Consider the following 18,832-nt stretch of genomic DNA (forward strand, 5'->3'; position numbering starts at 1 on the left):
ATCTTCCAACCTCAGTGTCCAAGATTCTTGATTGGATTTATGTCTGGACTTTGATTTAGCCATTTTAGCTCATTAAATTGCTTCAATCATTCCATTTTAGCTCTGGCTGTATGTTTTAGGCCATGCTGGAAGGTAAACCTCCACCTACCCTCAAGTTTCTGCTTTAAACTGTTGTCATTATATTAAGCACAATTTTTAATATTTTTAAGAAAACCATCCCCACAGCATGACACTGCCATAACCATGTTTCACTGAGGATCGTATTCTCGGGATGACACTGCTGTTATTTATTTATTTTTTTGCTTTTTGTTTTACCTCAATATCGTGTTACCTGAAAAAATTCGATATTGAAACCACTTTGTATTGGTTTGTCATTCAAATACCATATTTGCAACATGAAAAATATCCAAAATCACTGCTTAATCTTTATAAATTTGCATTTATTTTCATTACGGATTGAGATTTTCTCTGCTTTAAGTCAGTTTTATTTTGTTTCTACAGATTTCATTGAAATTTGAATTGTCTCCAGTTAACTTTGTGCTGTTGTTCTTTTTTTGCTTTTTTCAGGATGACCCCAGTTCCAATATGGTCATCGAAGCCACTAGAAATGACAAGCTGCATCAGATGGAAAGAAACCTGTAAGAGGAACTCTGCATAAACCAGCATATTATGTATACCAAGTCCTTACATGCATGTGTTCTTTTGTCTTATTTTTATGTCACTGTTTTCTTGTTGTAGGAAAATCCAGGCTGAGAAGTACATCATGACAGCAGCCAAGCTAATCGCTCCAGCTATTGAGACGTCCTTTGCCAGCGGTTTTGACTGGTTTGTGAATGTAGTGGTGCTATATTGATATTTCCTTGAGTTTTTACTTAAATTTAGTTTCTTCTTACTTTTTTTCTGATCTTTTAAGGTGTGTTGACATGGTAAAGAGCTCTCAATATGTGGAGTTTGCCAGTGATCTGGAGATCAACAAAGCCATCACATACATCAGACAGCAGGACTATAATCAGGTGAGTTTGTCCTTCTTACAGAGTAGTGTCAGATAGCGTGGGTTTCGGTTCAAAACTCTGATATTTTCTTACAAACACATTCCTTTACCTGCTGATTAACAGGGTGAAGTTTGTCACAGAACAACATATTAAAGTAATGTTTTAATCTATGGTCCATATACTAAACTAATATTTTTTTGACATAGATTAAAAATGAGTGTGGCTTAAGGCTACAATTTATTAAAGATGTAAGCTAATCCACATTAGATTAGGAAACATCTTACTATAATAATCTGATGTAGCTGACTTTTTTACCATATTAAATCTTATAGATAGATAGATTGGTGGGCAGCTGTTAACTACTTCTGGTAACTGTGCGAAATCCCCAACAGGTGTTAAACATAATTATCTCTAAATCTGAAGCAACTTTTAGAAACAAGACCATTCTTTGGATTTATCCATAAAGCTGAAGCATCGCAAGGGGCGCCTGGGATGTGATTATGATCAGTCCAGAACTTGCTGCCATCAGTGTTGCACAGATGCCATTTTTTAGCCCAGATACCAATACCCAATACCTTGCTGTGCAGTATTGACTGATGCAGATACCATCTGTTTAAAATTGATGTGTGTGTGAATATATGAAGAACTGCATACTACTTGGATGTAAAATAATTACCATCATGGCTTTGTCAAGCTACCGCCTTCCTTTGTGAAGCAGGAAAAAGACTAATACAAAGTGAATCCAGTAGAACTTTTTATCACCTACCTGGAATGGGTGACAATAGTTGAATAAACTTTTGGCTCTCAAAATGGTATCGGTGCCCTATTTGTTGGTACCCGCCGATACCGATACCACCATTTTAGTGCTAAATCGGGGCCCTGCCCAATACTGGTATCGGTGCAACACTAGTTGCCATTCATAATGCTTCCTTTCATTTGTCACGTCACTACTGTGACTACCAATCATATTTATCATCTCCATCTCACACAACACATTTATTTCTGTCTCAGTTAAACACATTTTTCTCTTTCTCTGCGTTTGATTAATATTATATGTCACCGATCAGCTGACTCATTTAAATACAAAATCACAATCATGCACTGCTTTTCATGGAGTGTGGTTGAATGTGGGCGCGTAAAGACCTGATTGCAGTTGTCACACCCGCTTTCCCTAAATCACACTAGATGGTGTGTGTCAAATGTTTTAGTTTTTAATCTGTGTCGTAACTCCCCACTTCTGACGCCACCAGCCGCCTCCTGAAAAGTTGAATCAGTACTGGATTGATTCAAGATCCATTTGGGCAAATTTCTGACTCTACCATCTGAATAAGGCAGATGACATTAAAGTTTTTTTCAACATGCCACAGTCCAGCTTCTTTTGGGAGTGGCCCCTGGTTTATGATTCCTTATTAATGATAGGAAAATACTTCAGTCAGCTTTTTTCTGGTTGTTTCTTTTATGTCAGCATCAGCTGATGCATTAATGCATTTGGTGATTCATTATTGCATTCAGCAGTCATGCCTTGAGATCATCTATAGCTCCTGCATCGCTGCTCCCTCTATTTGCTAACCATTGTTAATGTTTTGTTTGAATTGTTTTATGATTAAAGCTGGTATAATATTTGTTTTCATTGTATTTTTTATTATGCTAATGGTGGAAGAAGAAGTAATAAAATCTTTAAGTACTGATCCCCCCCAAAGAATTGGCAGCACAGATCTGGGATCACATGGCAAAAAACTATCTAGAAATAAGTAGAAATTTCTTAAATCAAGTGTATTTACCCTTAATTTCAGCAGGTAAATAAGATGGATTTGCTGATTGAATGGGTATTTTTACTCTTAAAATAAGATAATTAGATAATATGTGCTTGTAATAAGACAATGCAGTTGTGTTTTCTTATTTAATGTAAAACTGTCTTGTTCCATTGGCAAAGTATCACACTTACCTCCTCCATTCAAGACAAAATTCACTTATTTTAAGAAAAAATGGCTTATTTAGATTTAAATTTTTTGCAGTGCAGTTGGACTGATGTCAAAAATACTTGATTATTTGGACCTAAAAAAAATCTGTATCGTCCAAACTCTGTTCCTCCATGTCATAGTTTTAATCGGTATTTGAACTTTCTATCATTTTAAACACGTCCGCCTAATCTTCTCTGTCCTCATTTTGGCTTTTTTGTCTGATCAGCCTCCCTCTATTATTCTTTTCTTCCTTCAGTTTTTTAACACATTTTCTGAAAACGTGAAAGGCTGATTGCATTGTTAAATATCTTCCTTTCCTCCCCGCTCTGATTCTCTGATTGAATTCTGCATATAGACATCATAACATCAATACGCCTAAAAGCTGCCGTCTAATTAGCTGATTGGCTTTGTTTTTATTTATCAAACTGCTGAACTTAAAGTGGCCAAGGTGATTTATGTAGGACCTGTCATTGTTGGAACTGAGCTGGCACATTGTTTACGTCAAAATACTTTCTTTGATAATATTTTGAAGCTTGAATAAAAGAGAACCTATAAAGAAATGCCCCCCAGCATCACAGATACTCTACCATACATAAGAGCTCATGAGTTGCCTTTTTACTTAAAAGAAAAAACAAAACAAACTCAGTCCTGCTGCAGTTTCCTACAATAAGCAGATATTAGCGGAGTGTATAATGTCTTATGCGGCTCTGTAGCCCCATTAGCCTGTATGTCCTGACTAATGCCTCTTAGCACCCTTCGCCTCACTTAAATAGTGCTTCTTCTTGACTTTCTGATTTTGAAGAGCAGCTATTATAGTTCTAATAAAGTTCCACGTCAAAAATGTAAAATAAACAAAGATTGTTTTGGGGGTCAGTAAATGTGTCCCTTGTGATTCTGTAAGAACAATTACATTATTAACCTGGGAATTTGCAAAACTTTCTTTTGCTCACATCTGGTTTCACCAGGTGTGTCAGCAAATGTGGAGAATAAATACTTCAGTCCAGACTTTGTTCAAATATGTTGCTTACATGTTTATTTTTAGGTTGCTTATTCCCATTATTGCTCTAATGTGTGAAGGGTTTGCTTTGCTTTTCCATATAAGGAGTGATTTTATGTTTAAACCACTGTAGCGATATCTGATCATTGTTTCTACATGGCTTCATTTTTGTCACACAGCTCTCGATTGCACTTAAATTCTTCCTCTTTTCATTGTCCTCCCTTCTCTCCTGCTTTTGCCTAATTTTTTCCCATATCTGTGGCTAAGATATAGGTATGTTTGCTCTCTGCTTTCATGATCACAAATTGTTTTAGTTTTGTTTGTTTTTTCCCACTACCTACACATACCGATGTCCAAATGGACCAGCCAGAGAGACTTGGAGAGGCAGTTATTGGTTAACAAAGCCATAGAGTCATTGGCAAAAGCTTTATATGGAAAGGAAACTACAACTTTACTTAATCAAGTATTTTTGAATGTACACTGTGTGGTATTATGGTGTACATTTTAGGACATATTTAGTCTCAGGAAATCTTGAATAATCAAGCAAATATTTTAGTTTTATAAAGCTACATTCTCGCATAATCCTAAAAGTTTATGGCTCAGACCTGCTAACCTTGGATCCTGAGATCTAATGATGTCCTATAATGTGCTCTGGAGGGCTGGGAGGGATTTACCATTAGGCAATACTAGGCAGTTGCCTAGGGCCCCAAGTTCCTGGGGGCCCCATAAAAATCCTTTTCCATGTAAGGTTAATACAGCTATCACTTATTGTGACACATTAATTATGTTTTTGATAAATACTTTCGCTAAAATGCCATCAGAACGTTTATAATATTAAGACCTTCAGTGACAAACACAATAAATTTGACCTTTTGAAGTGTTGCTTTTACAAAACGCAGGCCTTCAGAGAACAGCTGGATTTGTACTAAATATAAATCAAAGGAGGACCTTGTTTACTATGCCAGATTAGATTAAAATGTATCAGGGTATTAGATTTCTTTGTATGAACATTTCAAACAATTCCCCATAAACCAATGTGTTGTGTTAGTCTATGAGCTACAATCTCTGTGGTTTTAATCTGGTAAATATGAAACGTTATGCTTGTATTCATACTTTTGACGGCCACACCTAGATCTCTCTTCAGGACCAGAGAGACTCACAGAAAGCTGAACTCAACATGTTTTGTTTTACTGCATTAACAGGCGGTGGAAATATTAAAAACATTTGAAAAGAAAGACAGCAGAGTGAAAGGCGTGGCAGCCACTAACCTTACTTCCCTCTATTTCTTGGTAAGTCTCTCTAACTTCGTTAAAACAACAGATTTTTATGTTAAAAATGTATTTTAGGTGATACGCTGGATTTAAATTCAATGAATGGACAGAAGTCTTGATTCAGTAGTTTTTATGTTTTACAGGAGAAGGACTACGAGCAGGCCGAGCGATACGCTGACCTGGCTATTAACACTGATCGTTATAATCCAGCTGTACTTGTCAACAAGGGAAACATGGTGTTTGTCATGAAGGACTATGAAAGGGCTGCTGAGTTCTACAAAGAGGCACTGAGGAATGACTCCTCGTGCACTGAGGCGCTCTATAACCTGGGTAGAGTTTATGTTCAGCTATTTGTAACTGTCGAACAGTAACTGCTGACTCATTATCACACGAACAAAGTATTTTTCAGCATAGCTGTAGCAGAAAAAGAAGTTTGATAGTAAAGTTTGGTCTGTTTTTACTGAGATTCTGTCATGTTGGACGGTTGGTGTCATAGCATGGTTCCTACACAATCTGGAGATGTCTTTTCCTTTACTCTTTAGATTGAATTAGGTAAGAAAAATAAATCCATCCATCCATGCAGTTTTTTTTCCCAAACTGTCACATGCTCATCAACTTTACATCCATCAGTTATCCTTTCACATCCTTCTTTTTGTTACCATTGTATTATACTTAGGGACCTCTTTGCCCTGTAAATACAGGTGAAAACCACATATTAATACAAGTTGTAAGAAAAAGAAAGGAAATAAAAGGTGGAACATTGAAAAAAAAAACACAAAGATGTAAATCTGAGTTATAATGTTAATGTTTAGCAATAGCAGCGTGTAAAGTCTTTAAATATTTTTGTATTACCAGAGTCTGAGATTGATTCTAAAATGTTTTATGACATTTATACAACACATAAAATATGTTTCTTCTTTTTGTTATTTTGCTTTTGTTAATATATGAAACTTTTCTAAGAATAGAATCAGATTTATGAGGAAAAAAGCAGATCAATCTTTCGAGGTAAAATCTGTAAAACCAAACAGAACATTTTAAAAATACAAAAGAAGATTGGATTTAATATTTTTAGATATAACAGCACACTTCTATCAAATATCCCTCAGTCCATCTATCCTGGTTCTATGTTTAAAGGCCGATTACTGTCAGAAGGTTATAGTGAAATGTTGTATATTTAAATAATGAATTGTACCCAAAAAAAACTAAGAACTCATAATTTCCCCTTTTGCCTCATGTAGGTTTGACATATAAGAGACAGAGCAGACTGGAGGAGGCTTTAGACTGCTTCCTGAAGCTTCATGCCATTCTGAGGAACAGCTTCCAGGTCATTTATCAGCTGGCCGACCTGTATCCCAGTCATAACACCTGTGACGCTTAATAAATCAGCCACTGTTGCTGAGGCTTTATTCCGATTGTAAACTTAAACCTTTGATATCCGTTGGCCCTTGACCTCCTGGTTTCAGCTACGAGATGCTAGAAGATCCTCAACAGGCGATCGAGTGGCTGATGCAGGTCACTCCCACAGATCCACACGTACTGGCCAAACTGGGAAAGCTGCACGACGAGGAAGGGGACAAGTCCCAGGCTTTCCAGTGCTACAATGAGGTGAGAAAGGAGACTTTTTTTTTTCATTATCCCCCTCTCTACACAATAAATAACGAAGGTTAAGTTTTCAGGCTACATTGGTGTTAAAAACACTCCCATGCATCGGACTGCTGTTCAGTCTTTCAGGTACTTTCCGTCAAACGTTGATGTGATCGAGTGGCTCGGGGCTCACTACGTGGAGACCCAGTTCTGTGAGAAGGCCATCCAGTACTTTGAACGAGCAGCTCTCATACAGTAAGTTAGTATTTGTTGACATTGGGTTTTAGATTGTACTTTTGTCCCCAGTACCATATATACAATCAGAAAACATAAAAATATCTTCTAAAGTAGTTCTAAGACATACTTAAAAAAGACATAAATAATATGAACCTACATATAAGATTTAATAATTGATTGATCCCAATAAATCGCATTTTAATCAAAAACATTATATTAACCAAATAAACAACATTTTCAATTGCTTCAATTTGCTTCTAAATTATTGCATAAATTGACTTTACAAGCCCAGAAACACAAATTTGTATTCTTTGCAATTAATTGTTTTTATTCATTATTTAGAATATAAACCCATCAAATCAATTTTAGTTATTATCATTTAGCTTATTTTATCCAGTCCGCTTTATTTATATATTACATTTTATAAAGAGGGGCATTTTCAAACTGCTGCATAGTTAAGAAAAAACAAAAACATATAGGCAAATACAGAGCAATCAGTAGAAAAAAAAAAAAAAAAAAATTAATACAATAAAGACACACAGGACCATAAAACTTGCCGTGTTAAAATACAGAGAGTAGAAATAGGTCTTAAGACAGGACTTAAAATACTCAAGTGCTGTGGTTGTTTTAAAGGAATAGTACACCCCAAAACATGATTAGCCTTCATTTTCTACTCACCCCCATGCTGAACAACACTCTGGAGTACTTTTTTGATATCTCAAATGCATCTGGAGATCTGGGAGGCTTCTTGCTGTCTGCTGACATTCAAATAATGGAGGTGCCCAGCGCCCGAGGCAGAAAGGTCCATAAAAGTCCACAAAAAACGTTTCAATATTCCTCCATACTGCTCGTCCAATGTATTCCAAGTGTCCTGAGTGGGTAGCGTCCAGAATTTACTCGAAACGAAGTCATTTAGAATGTTTTTAGAGCATAAACAGTAGTGTATAGGATTTCCTGAAAGCGCGTTCACGACGCTACGGAAACCGCGGCAGACCAACCCAGACGAAAGTGCGCATTCAGCTCGGCAAAGAACTCATGCTCTTCCTCAACACTGAAGTCCTCAGACATTTTTCTTTCGTTGTTTCTTTCCTTGCACAGGTAAACAGCACATTTCTTCTTCTACGCTTGCATTATTGGAAGAGCAGACGCTGAATGCGCACTTTCATCTGGTTTGGTCTGCCGGCTTCCGTAGCATCGTGAACGCGCAGGTGCACGCTTTCAGGAAATCCTATACACTACTGTTTATGCTCTAAAAACATTCTAAATGACTTTGTTTCGAGTAAATTCTGGATGCTACCCACTCAGGACACTTGGAATAGATTGGACGAGCAGTATGGAGGAATATTGACACGTTTTTTGTGGACTTTTATGGACCTTTCTGACTCGGGCACCATAGACCTCCATTATTTGAATGTCAGCAGACAGCAAGAAGCCTCCCAGATCTCCAGATGCATTTGAGATATCAAAAAAGTACTCCAGAGTGTTGTTCAGCATGGGGGTGAGTAGAAAATGAAGGCTAATCATGTTTTGGGTGTACTATTCCTTTAAGTCTAGCCTATGGACCATAAGTTGGAGCTGGCCCTCTGACCTCAGACTGCGTGCCAGTGTATAGAGGTCAGTGATATCCTGTGGGGCCAGCCCATTTAAAACTTTGAAAAAAACAAAATCTTAAAATCAACCCTTAATCTTTTATAGGGCATTAATTTAAATACTTTGAAAATCTAAATTTCACTCCAATAGTGTTGTTGTAGGACAGGACAAGACCTTATTACTTTTGTAACATTCAAAAAATAACAAGAAAGGCACACTTGCCCTAATATATTAAGAAAGAAATAACAAAAGTGCTTCTATAAGAAATTAATGAAAAACACAAAGTGAAAGAAACACAATTTTTTTTTGTTGCAACAGACACATTTTTTACTTTTTTTTTAACTCGGCTTTTAACTTTTTAACTTTACTTTGTAAGTGTACAACTAGCTTTTTAACTTTTCCCTTAGCTTTTTACCTTTTTTCTTAACTTTTTTTTTTCAACTTAATTGACAGTAGGTAAATTATTCAAGGCCTTAGCTAATAATATTAAAATATTAAAAAATAGAATCTGCATCCACATAGTGCCTTAGCTGAATGGCTGGATATAAATCTTTTACTTCTAGACCTTGAAGGGATGGGGGACCCCATTTGTAAGGGGTATGCAAGTGTTAAAAAACGGTAGGGTTAAACTGAACAGGCAGCCAGTACAAAGATGCTAAAACAGGACTAATTTGCCAGAATTTTTGGTCCAGTTAAAAGATGAGTCGCAGTGTTCTGGACTAACTGCACGTGTGGAAGAAAATTGTGACATATACTGAAATAAAGTGCATTTTAGTAGTCCAGGTGGGTCGAAATAAAAGAATGCCGTAGTTTAAAGATATTTTTAAAGATAAATAACGGTTTGACTTTAGCTAAAAGCAAAAGGTGATCAAATTTGGACACTCAAACTGCATTAATCTGTTGAAATTAAAATCTTCTTAATGTATATTTATTTATCTTTCCGTTATTTAGGTTATCCACCCATCAGATAGGTTGAAAGTCACAATCATTTAGGAACCCCTGATATTTTATGCAACTTCTTTTAAATATTTCTTTAGAAGTGTTGAACCCCCAGTGGATCGCTAATTTCTGCTGCTGTGTGTGGGTGTGTAGTTAGAGCCAGGAGAGCGATGTGAAAATGCAACATGACTGTTCAGACAGCGGCTGGCTGCAGACATCCGATACGGATCTGAATAAATAACAACATATGGAATTGGCACAACTGGATGTTTTTGGGCAATAAAAAGATCAGAATCTGGTCATTCAGACTGCAATGAAAAACAGTGATATGGGTCACATTTTCCTGCAGTGGGAATTTAGCTTAAGTTATGTAGAGATTATTGGTTTATATATCCGTTAGTTATACATCTGCCAGTTCAAAAATAGTCTACTTCCGTGGTTCAGATTGAACCCAACACCTGGGATACTGCTTGTATATCAGATTTAAGGTTGTACAAGAAACACCAACAGCAAAGGTTCCCGCTTAGGACTTCAGTACATATATTTAAAAAAAAATACATTTAACTATGTTAATTAACAAGAACATTTCAGCCCCTAAATTTATATATATATATATATATATATATATATATATATATATATATATATATATATACTTTTTAAATATTCAAGTGCAGTTATAATGGTGAAAAAATATTCACTGCCTCTGTTACGTCTGTAAGACATTTTTATAGGAGCAATAAGTATAATTTCTAGCCCTAGGTGGGGCTGTTGAGCACTGTTTGTTGAACAAAACATGCCTACTAAAGAATTAAATTTAGGAAACTTTATAAAGCTTTTGGCAAGAAGACGTAGTTTTGTCAAATGATCGATTTCAGATGAACGTCACATCATTTCCCATCTAAAATGATGCCTTTTCTTCACATCACTAGTATAAGAAAAGATGTATTCCTCCTTTAATGGTATTGAGCATTGTTGACAAAAAAATAACAAACAGCGAAAAGCATTAAAAACAGTTTGATTATTAAATCAAAATGTATCATTTACCTTGTATCATATAATAAAACACATGTCCACATAACTTCCTGTTGGTCATTGGCCCCAGTTAGAGGGATACTGACACGCTTTATCCCAAGTGGGGTCGCGAGAGTTGCTGGTGCCCCTCTCCAGCTGTCAACGGGCGAGAGGCGGGGTATACCCTGGACAGGTCCCCAGTCCATTGAAAGGCAATACAGACAAAAAGGAAAAACAACCATTCACACACACTCGCACCTCAGGAGAATTTAGAGAAGCCAATTAACCTAACAGTCATGTGCATGAAAACATGCAAAGTCCATGCTGAAAAACCCAAGTCCGGGAATCGAAACCGCAACCTTCTTGCTGCAAGGCAGCAGTGCTACCCACTGCGCCACTGAGCAGCTATGCTTGGGTACTTTACATTTAATAGATAACCTATGTATCTTACTAACAGGACAGTGTTTAATTATTGTATAATTATCTCATTTTCATGGTAAAATGACTAATTTCATTTTGACATTATTTTATTTAATATCTCAAATTAAGAGAAAATACACCTATTTCAATAATTTTTGGGATCTGTTAGTGAGCAGGTCTGTTTCTGCTTTGTCTCGTAGGCCCACCCAGGTGAAGTGGCAGATGTTAGTCGCAAGCTGTTATAGAAGAAGCGGTGAGAATAAAACCTGTTATTTATTTTTTCCTCTCATCAGACCGATCAGCAAAGTCAATTTGCATCATCATCCAGTTTGGGGAATGCTTTAACTTCTCTCCCTCTCTTCTTTTAGGAAACTATCAGAAAGCTCTTGAAACCTACAAAGAGATCCATCAAAGGTTTCCAGAAAACACGGACTGTAGGTTATACTTTTGTTTGTGTCTAAGGTTTTATTAAATATTAAATTTGAAGTAGAACATAAGAAATGCGTTTCTGTGTTTGTGTTCAGGTCTAACCCTCCTGGTGAGGCTCTCGGCTGACATGGGACTGAAGGAAGTCCAAGATTTTGCAACCAAGCTGAAGAAGTTGGAGAAGATGAAGGAGATGAAAGAGCAGGTTTGTTTGAGACTTTTTAAAGATATAACTTAGAAAAAGCACTTTGTTGCATTTTTGCTGCTCAGATGAATAATTTGTACTCTCTTGTTGAAGTATTATCTGCAGTTTCTGTGACCAGACCAACTCATGGTTAAGAACAACTTTGATAATTTAACTTTATTTACGGAGTCAGTATAATCTAACCAGCATCCATTAAGTTGCAGCTTGTAGCTGTGGATGACACTTACACTGTGTGGTTCACTTTACCTCTTCCTGAACAAGCATATGGCTACAGTGGAGAGAAAAAACCTCCCCTTTAACATTTTATCGATAAATAAAGATCACTGCACATCTAAAGAGGCAAAATCATGATTGTAAATGTGATCTGCAGTCTATAAGGGTGACCTTTGTCTTAAAGCTGACTTTTTTAAAGAATACCACCAGTAATCTAATGCTGTCTACTGTATGTGATATGTTACTGTACATTAAGTACAACAAACTAAAGAAGTTAAGTTCAAATTGAAATTATGAAAGTTTAAAATCCAATTTAAAAAATGTAAAATTGAAGTTCCTTTCTTTGCATTAATTTTCTGAGGATTATGTTTTAATGAAGCAAATTGTTTCTCTTTCTGTAAGTGTTTTCAAACACTTTTTTTTCATTTTTTTTTTACCATATTAGGGCAAGTGACTATTTCTGCTAATAAGATTGACCTAGATTTACAAGGTCAATGTAACTTTGACCTATAAGGTTACATAGTTGTTGTTGCAATAGTAACAACTATTGTTGTTGTTACAATAGTTGTTGTTACTTTTGCAACAACACATTATCAGTAGGGTAAAACTAACCTGTGTCATGATGGTAATATTAAAAAATTACTTTTTTAATATTACAAAAGCAATTAGTTGTGTTTCTGTCATTCAATAACACTGTTGTGTTTAAATGTTGAATTTCATAATATTTCACTGACCCTATAAAGGGTTAACAGGAAGAAATCGAGACTCTGTATCAGGGTCCTGCTGCCCAGACCCACTAGGTCTGAGAAAACACACCAAAGAAATTAGGAATACTTTATCAGAGATATTTTTCTTTAAACATAAAAACATAAAGCATTTCATAAAGCATTTCTATTAACTCCCTTATATTCTACCCCTTAAAATATATTGAATAACCAGCATCATGAAGACCATGGGACACAGCAGGCAGGAGAAGTTATGGATATGGGGGTTAAAGGTCTTGCTTAGGGACCCAGAGTGGCAGTCCATGGGAGTGGGACTTGAACTCAGAACCTTTGGATTCCAAACGCAATGCCCTAGCCACTAGGGTCGCCACTCCCCAAAGCAAGCATTAGCGTCAAGGGTCTTGCTTAAGGACCCACGCTGGCAGCTCATTCCCTCCAGCTGGGAGGGAATGAGCTGCCAGCACCCAGGTGTGCAGGAAGCCTTGGCTTGTGACTTACCACTTGAGCTAGCTGGTTAGTCCCGTGACTTACCACTTGAGCTAGCTGGTTAGTCCTGTGACTTACCACTTGAGCTAGCCAGCTGTAATTTTTAGCCACTAGGAGTTCTAGACCTGTAACTTCCAGGTTTTCCTCCCTGAAAGCTTCTGACCACACTGCAGTTACACTAAATTAACCAGTCTCCTTTTGTGTTTTTTGAATCTAATAACAGACAGACTCACTGCATGAAAAGTGGGATTTTCGTCAATATGCGGCACTGTAGATTGTCGTGGAACTTCAGGTTAGCGGCAGTTTACGACAATTTGCAGGCTTCGCCGAAAACTCCCGTAAATTGTCAGAAATTGACGTGGACTCTCTTAGGCAGTGTTCCCCCCATGCCTCCCCCCCATGGAATTCTAGGGGAGGCTTTAACATGTAAATGAACATGCTGTGAGCTATACAAATGCAAACCAGGGTTGCAGGGGGGGTTTTACCCCAAGTGACATCTTTCTGGGTAAGAAAATCTCTGATACAAAGAGATCAGGCTCAGTATAGCCTCTTACATTTTAGCTTGAATTGATTTATTTAATTAAAGTATAGAGACCAAAACAGATCTTTAGCTGACAGAGCAATACATTTAGAGCAGTAATTATAAAAAAAAAAATTTGCATTTAAGATAAAAAATAAAATGTTGTCTGTCAATATGCTCAATTCACAATTACTTAAGTGGAAAAGTTTCAAGAAATGAGTCTGAGATGATTTACTTTATAACATGGCGCATTATCCTGTTGGAAGTAGCCATGAGAAGATTGGTACACTGTGGTCATAAGGTCTGGCCAGGTCAAGATCCGCAATTGTTATCGCACCAAACAGGAAAAAGAACATCGACAAATTCCGGTTCGTCAAATTAAAATATAGCAGCAACAGATCGTTGACTAGAAATTATAACACAATTCTTATATATATATATAAAAAAAAAAAAAACTAACACCGTTTATTTAAATGATTGGATCCAAACTATTGGTTATTCACCAACGAGGAAGCAGATTTCTCATCTCCATCAAAATATTTATTTTATACCGAGGGACTTAAACTTTAATCAAATCCATTCAAAAGAAACTTCTTATTACAGGAATGAAAAGAGATGCTGAGTTTGGAAGTAGTGAACAAGTTCATTAAAAAAAAAGCAGTTTTGAATTATCCTTATCCCCGTTACAAAAATCTACAAAAATATATATATATATTTGGGCAGAAACTGAACATAGGCTGGATGATGGTGGGATTTTTTTAATATGTCATATTAAATTAAGCGCTCACAGGGTTCATACACGAATGAGTGACTCTAATTTAATGCTATTTTAATGCTATTTGAAATGATTTTAATGCCATCAACAAGAACCATGTACACAAGTTATTAGTGTACATGAAATATGAAGGAGCTGCAAGCACAGTTCCATGACTCCTGTATGTATGTAAACACATACACATATATACGTATATATATATCCTCTAGCTATATAACATATTTAAATAATTTTAGTGCCAATTAAGGCCTTGATAAAAAAAAAAAAAAGAATGATTTTTTAATTATTTTTATTGATCCGCGGACACCCTGGTTCATCTCGCGCATGCTCTGTACGATCTCCAAGAAACTCAGAGCGGCGCGGCTGGATCCACAGTGGAGGATGGATGCTTTGCTTTGTGCAGGCGGTCTGGAGCGGAGTATGGGGGATTTCGGGGTAAAACTCCTCTTGGACGCGATGGCGACTCTGCATCGAACAAGACGAACTCAAAGAAGAGATGCTAGCGGTAAATATATGTTCGATTACTGCCTGCTAAGCTAAAAGCGGCCTAGCCTGAGCTACGGCTAATAGCGGCTAATAGTAGCCTTGCAAGAACAAGCATTATTAAAGTGTATTTTTTGTGATTTACAGGAAGCAGTACGCCGTCTTCACAACTCGGAGACTAATTGCAGGCGCTATGAACCGGAGCAAGGGTAAGATTTAAAGAATATGCTTTCATTCTGCGGTAAAAGGTAATGGATACCGATCATAGCTTTACATTTTGTTTTCACAGGCCTCCTATTTGCTCGGAGCCATCTCGGCAAGTCCAGATTTGCACGATGTTGATAAAGACAACATTGTGTGTAAGTGACTTGTTTTAATGTTTTCTCCTTCCTTGTTACTGTGACTTGCGTTTGATTTTTTATTTATACCACTCTCATTTAATTGTTTTCCAGCTGCCTGTAAGACGTATTTTCAGACGGTACGCAGGAGCTTCAGATATACGCAGCCAGTCAACACGCTGCGTGCGGAGGCTATCTGCTCGGAGTCGGGCCAGAAGAAAGAGGGTAAGACTTTATTTGGTGACTATTTTTCAGGTGCATTGATAGATGTGTTGTGTCCATACGCAGTGCGCTGATTCATTGTTTTTTTTTCAGCTGCTGAAAGCGAGGCAGAGTGTGCTGGCAGATGAGGAAGTGGAACACTGGAAGTCCGCCTTCCTCGGCGGTGTCTCTGGATGGATTGTGCGGTCGCCGCCATTTCGTAGGCCGGATCTCACTGAACTATGTGTTAAGCTGCAGTCCCGGTTAGAAGCGATGCCAAAGTACAGGGCCACGCACAGTAGGCGTCTGCACATCGGACCTGCCTCGGAGGGAATGCTGCCAGTTACCTCCAACCCCGAGGAAGCAAACGGACCGTTCACGGACTTTTAATTTTTAGAAACGCATGTGTTTGGATACGCGTTGTATATAGTTGTGTGTGTTTTAATAAAGCTCTTTCTTTGCATAAAAAGCTTCCTGGCAAATCTTCATTTCCTGTATAAATTCATTCATGTCCTTGATGGTAGCATACTAATTGTGTAGTAGTGTAGGATAACATAAATACACACCATATGAATGAATAAATATATGAATGAATAAATATATGAATGAATAAATAAATATATATATATATATGAATAAATATATATATGTAAATTTATATGTAAATATATATATATATGCCAACCAATCACGAGCGACTTTACTTGTTTAAAAAGAAGTGGTTCCGTCCAATACTCAGAAAGAAAATTAAAGCCTGGCGTGGCCACGTGTGGTTTTGCTGCCAATCACGAGCGATTTCACTTGTTTGAGAATAGTGGTTTCAGCCAATACTGAGAAGGTTATTCAAGCCATACTTGGCCAGCCGCGCGGGTTTGCTGCATTCATATGCTAATTAGGGCCATTAGTACAGCTGATCGCTCTCCACATACGTCATGGTACGTTTCCGACAATTTGTGGCACGACAAACGCGGACAAGCACGGTTTGCAAATTGTCGGAAGCTGACGAAAATCAGGCAGATCTGCGGGAGTTTACGGGGGTTTACGGGGACGAAAATCTCACTTTTCATGCAGTGACTGCTGTGGGGCAGCAGAGTGAGATGTCATAGAGGACAAATTTAAATCTTGCATCCGAAAACCAAAATTATGTTTGACCAGTTTTCCTGACTAACAGTAACTTTTTAGCTTAGTTAGCTCCGTGTTTTAAGAGGAGATAAAACTGTCATAAAGCAACATTTGGGCTCACATGACCCATTAAATGACGGAACTGGCCCCTTTATGAAGCATCAATACGCACCAAGTGCTGAAACCTGAAGAATATTTTAAAGGACCTCAAATTAAGACATTATTTGGGACAAAAGTTACATAGTGTTGGTATAACGCAAGGAAGGGTTAGAACACAAGACCTCCCCAAGCTCTTCTAGAGAGAGAGAATGTCACAACGACAGGATCCACATGAGCTGACAGAATAGAGAAGTATGAAAGGAAATATGACCATTATGCAGTTTAATTCTTTTCCATGGGAAAGTCTTCCCTAGGCTCTTATGTTTGCCCCATCATACCTTCTCATCCCTCACAAAATGTGCTGCATGGCAATCCACGGCCTAAACGCTTGGGTTCCTTCTATGTATTTCCTTTTATTCTGAAATGTGCTGCTTCTCTCTCCCAGTGTTTGACTTCCTGTCTGGCTCATTTGGTTTTCTGACGTAGGGTGTGTTCGATTTTAAAGGCTGTGTCTTCCAAGAACACGGTCTATCTGGACTAGATCCTTCGAGGTCTGTAAAAATAAGGAGACCGGAAGAGTTTTGGTTTTTAATTCAAACAGGTCTAGCCTTCTGCAGCTTTTACCGCCGTACGCTCTGTCACCTTCTTTGTGTATCAACTGTCAACCGTGACAATTGACACACAAAGCAGGAAAAGAATGAATACCGAACTTCTCACTGCTTTTCTGGGTGTTAATAACATTTTTGAGAAGCTTTAACAGCTGCATCGTATCAGATTAATAGTCCCCAGCACTGCAGCTATATTAGAATCCATGCTTAAATATTAGCCAAACCCATTTACACAGGGACAGATAAAAACCTTTCAATAAACCAAACATTACCCACCACATTTCTGACTCAATAACCGTTTAAAACAAGTATTTTTCGTAGTATTTTCAGATGGAACAATTCACATACTTGTATTATGGTTAATTGAACTTCCAATATTCACCACTGTTCAGCACCAAGTACCTTTATTTCACTGAGCACGGAGATGCTGGCTTGCTTGGACTCGCAATGTAGGATACACTGAAGCCGTCCTTCAAAGTGGGCAAAAAGACAGATGCATTTGTCATCTGCATACCGAGGAGTCTTCCAATTCGAACAGACCTCGGTGCCACGCTATGACGTAAGCACTCTACAAATCTGGCCTTCGCAAGACGCATCTCATGATTTTGAACTCAGCTACTGATATGTTTTGCTCCATTAGCCACTAAAAATGGACTCAATCCATATTTCTCAGGAATGAAGGTGGGGGGACTGCCTTTCATGCCGCGGTGCCACAGAGCCGCTGGGAACACTTTAACCAACTCTAATGGACTCATAATTGCTAGATTTTACTAGGTGACATCATCAAATAATTTGCATATTTGGTAATACTTTGATCCAGCCACAGGGGTAAGGAAAATTAACTCCTACAAGACAGAAAATTATTATAAACACTATGATTAAGACTAAAAATAACCATAATATAACCATAATTCTAAGTTATTTATCTGAATCAAAGCTACATAAATCAATCCTATGTTATCAAATTAAATGTAAACATAGTTAGCAAAGCCACACAGTGGATGAAGCTATGTTTGAATTGAATGTAGAGCGGCTGTATTTTAGTGCAACAGAAGAAAAAAAAGCATGTTTTTATGGATGTTTTATGCATTTCCAATGTTGGAGGGGGGATCAGTGGAAGCTTTGTGTAACTCATTTTAAATGGGAAACAGAGGAGAGTCTATCTGACTGTCAGATGTTTGGAGGAGTTTGCAGAAACCCTGAGTGCCATGAAACTCAGTCAATTTTTACTGGATTTGATTTATTTATTTTTTGTCGATAGCAGGGTAGAAAAAGTCCCTAATTAAAGAGGGAGAAGTCACTAAGTTTTTAACAGTGGCTGGAAATGGTTTAGAGCAGCTTCTATTGGGGACACAACAGAGCTTTAACAGATGAGGGAGTTTGTGTGAATGAAGTTTAGTCTGGTCACTGATTTACAGGCCAATCCTTGAACCCGTTGAAGGATCTAAAAGACTCTAGTCTGAGTCTGAAGTCTAGCGTTCATCAGAAAAAAACAAAGCAAACAACCCCTAACCATACAGCGTTGTAAACTGATGTTCACAGGCGTTCTTGCAGCTGGGAGGGCATCTAGAATGGTTATATGTTCAACTAAAAAAAGGACGCTTTATGTTAAAAGTATAACTTTTC

The 18,832-nt window shown here is 37.5% G+C and overlaps 1 protein-coding gene across 3 annotated transcripts in view; it reads left to right on the forward strand.

The window, feature by feature from the left end:
* The window catches only part of ift88 (intraflagellar transport 88 homolog), a 51,936-nt gene that overhangs the window by 15,162 nt on the left and 17,942 nt on the right, over nucleotides 1-18,832 (forward strand). For all 3 annotated transcript variants that reach the window (XM_038269600.1, XM_038269601.1, XM_038269602.1), the window contains exons 11-21: nucleotides 568-638; nucleotides 739-825; nucleotides 914-1,013; nucleotides 5,153-5,239; nucleotides 5,365-5,551; nucleotides 6,460-6,568; nucleotides 6,685-6,826; nucleotides 6,945-7,060; nucleotides 11,206-11,258; nucleotides 11,374-11,439; nucleotides 11,530-11,636. In XM_038269600.1, coding sequence (XP_038125528.1) covers nucleotides 568-638; nucleotides 739-825; nucleotides 914-1,013; nucleotides 5,153-5,239; nucleotides 5,365-5,551; nucleotides 6,460-6,568; nucleotides 6,685-6,826; nucleotides 6,945-7,060; nucleotides 11,206-11,258; nucleotides 11,374-11,439; nucleotides 11,530-11,636 — 1,125 coding nt within the window. The remainder of the gene's footprint in view (nucleotides 1-567; nucleotides 639-738; nucleotides 826-913; nucleotides 1,014-5,152; nucleotides 5,240-5,364; nucleotides 5,552-6,459; nucleotides 6,569-6,684; nucleotides 6,827-6,944; nucleotides 7,061-11,205; nucleotides 11,259-11,373; nucleotides 11,440-11,529; nucleotides 11,637-18,832) is intronic.

Source organism: Cyprinodon tularosa, unplaced genomic scaffold, assembly GCF_016077235.1.
Source record: "Cyprinodon tularosa strain WSP-4 unplaced genomic scaffold, ASM1607723v1 ctg730, whole genome shotgun sequence".
NCBI classification, from domain to species: Eukaryota; Metazoa; Chordata; class Actinopteri; order Cyprinodontiformes; family Cyprinodontidae; genus Cyprinodon; species Cyprinodon tularosa.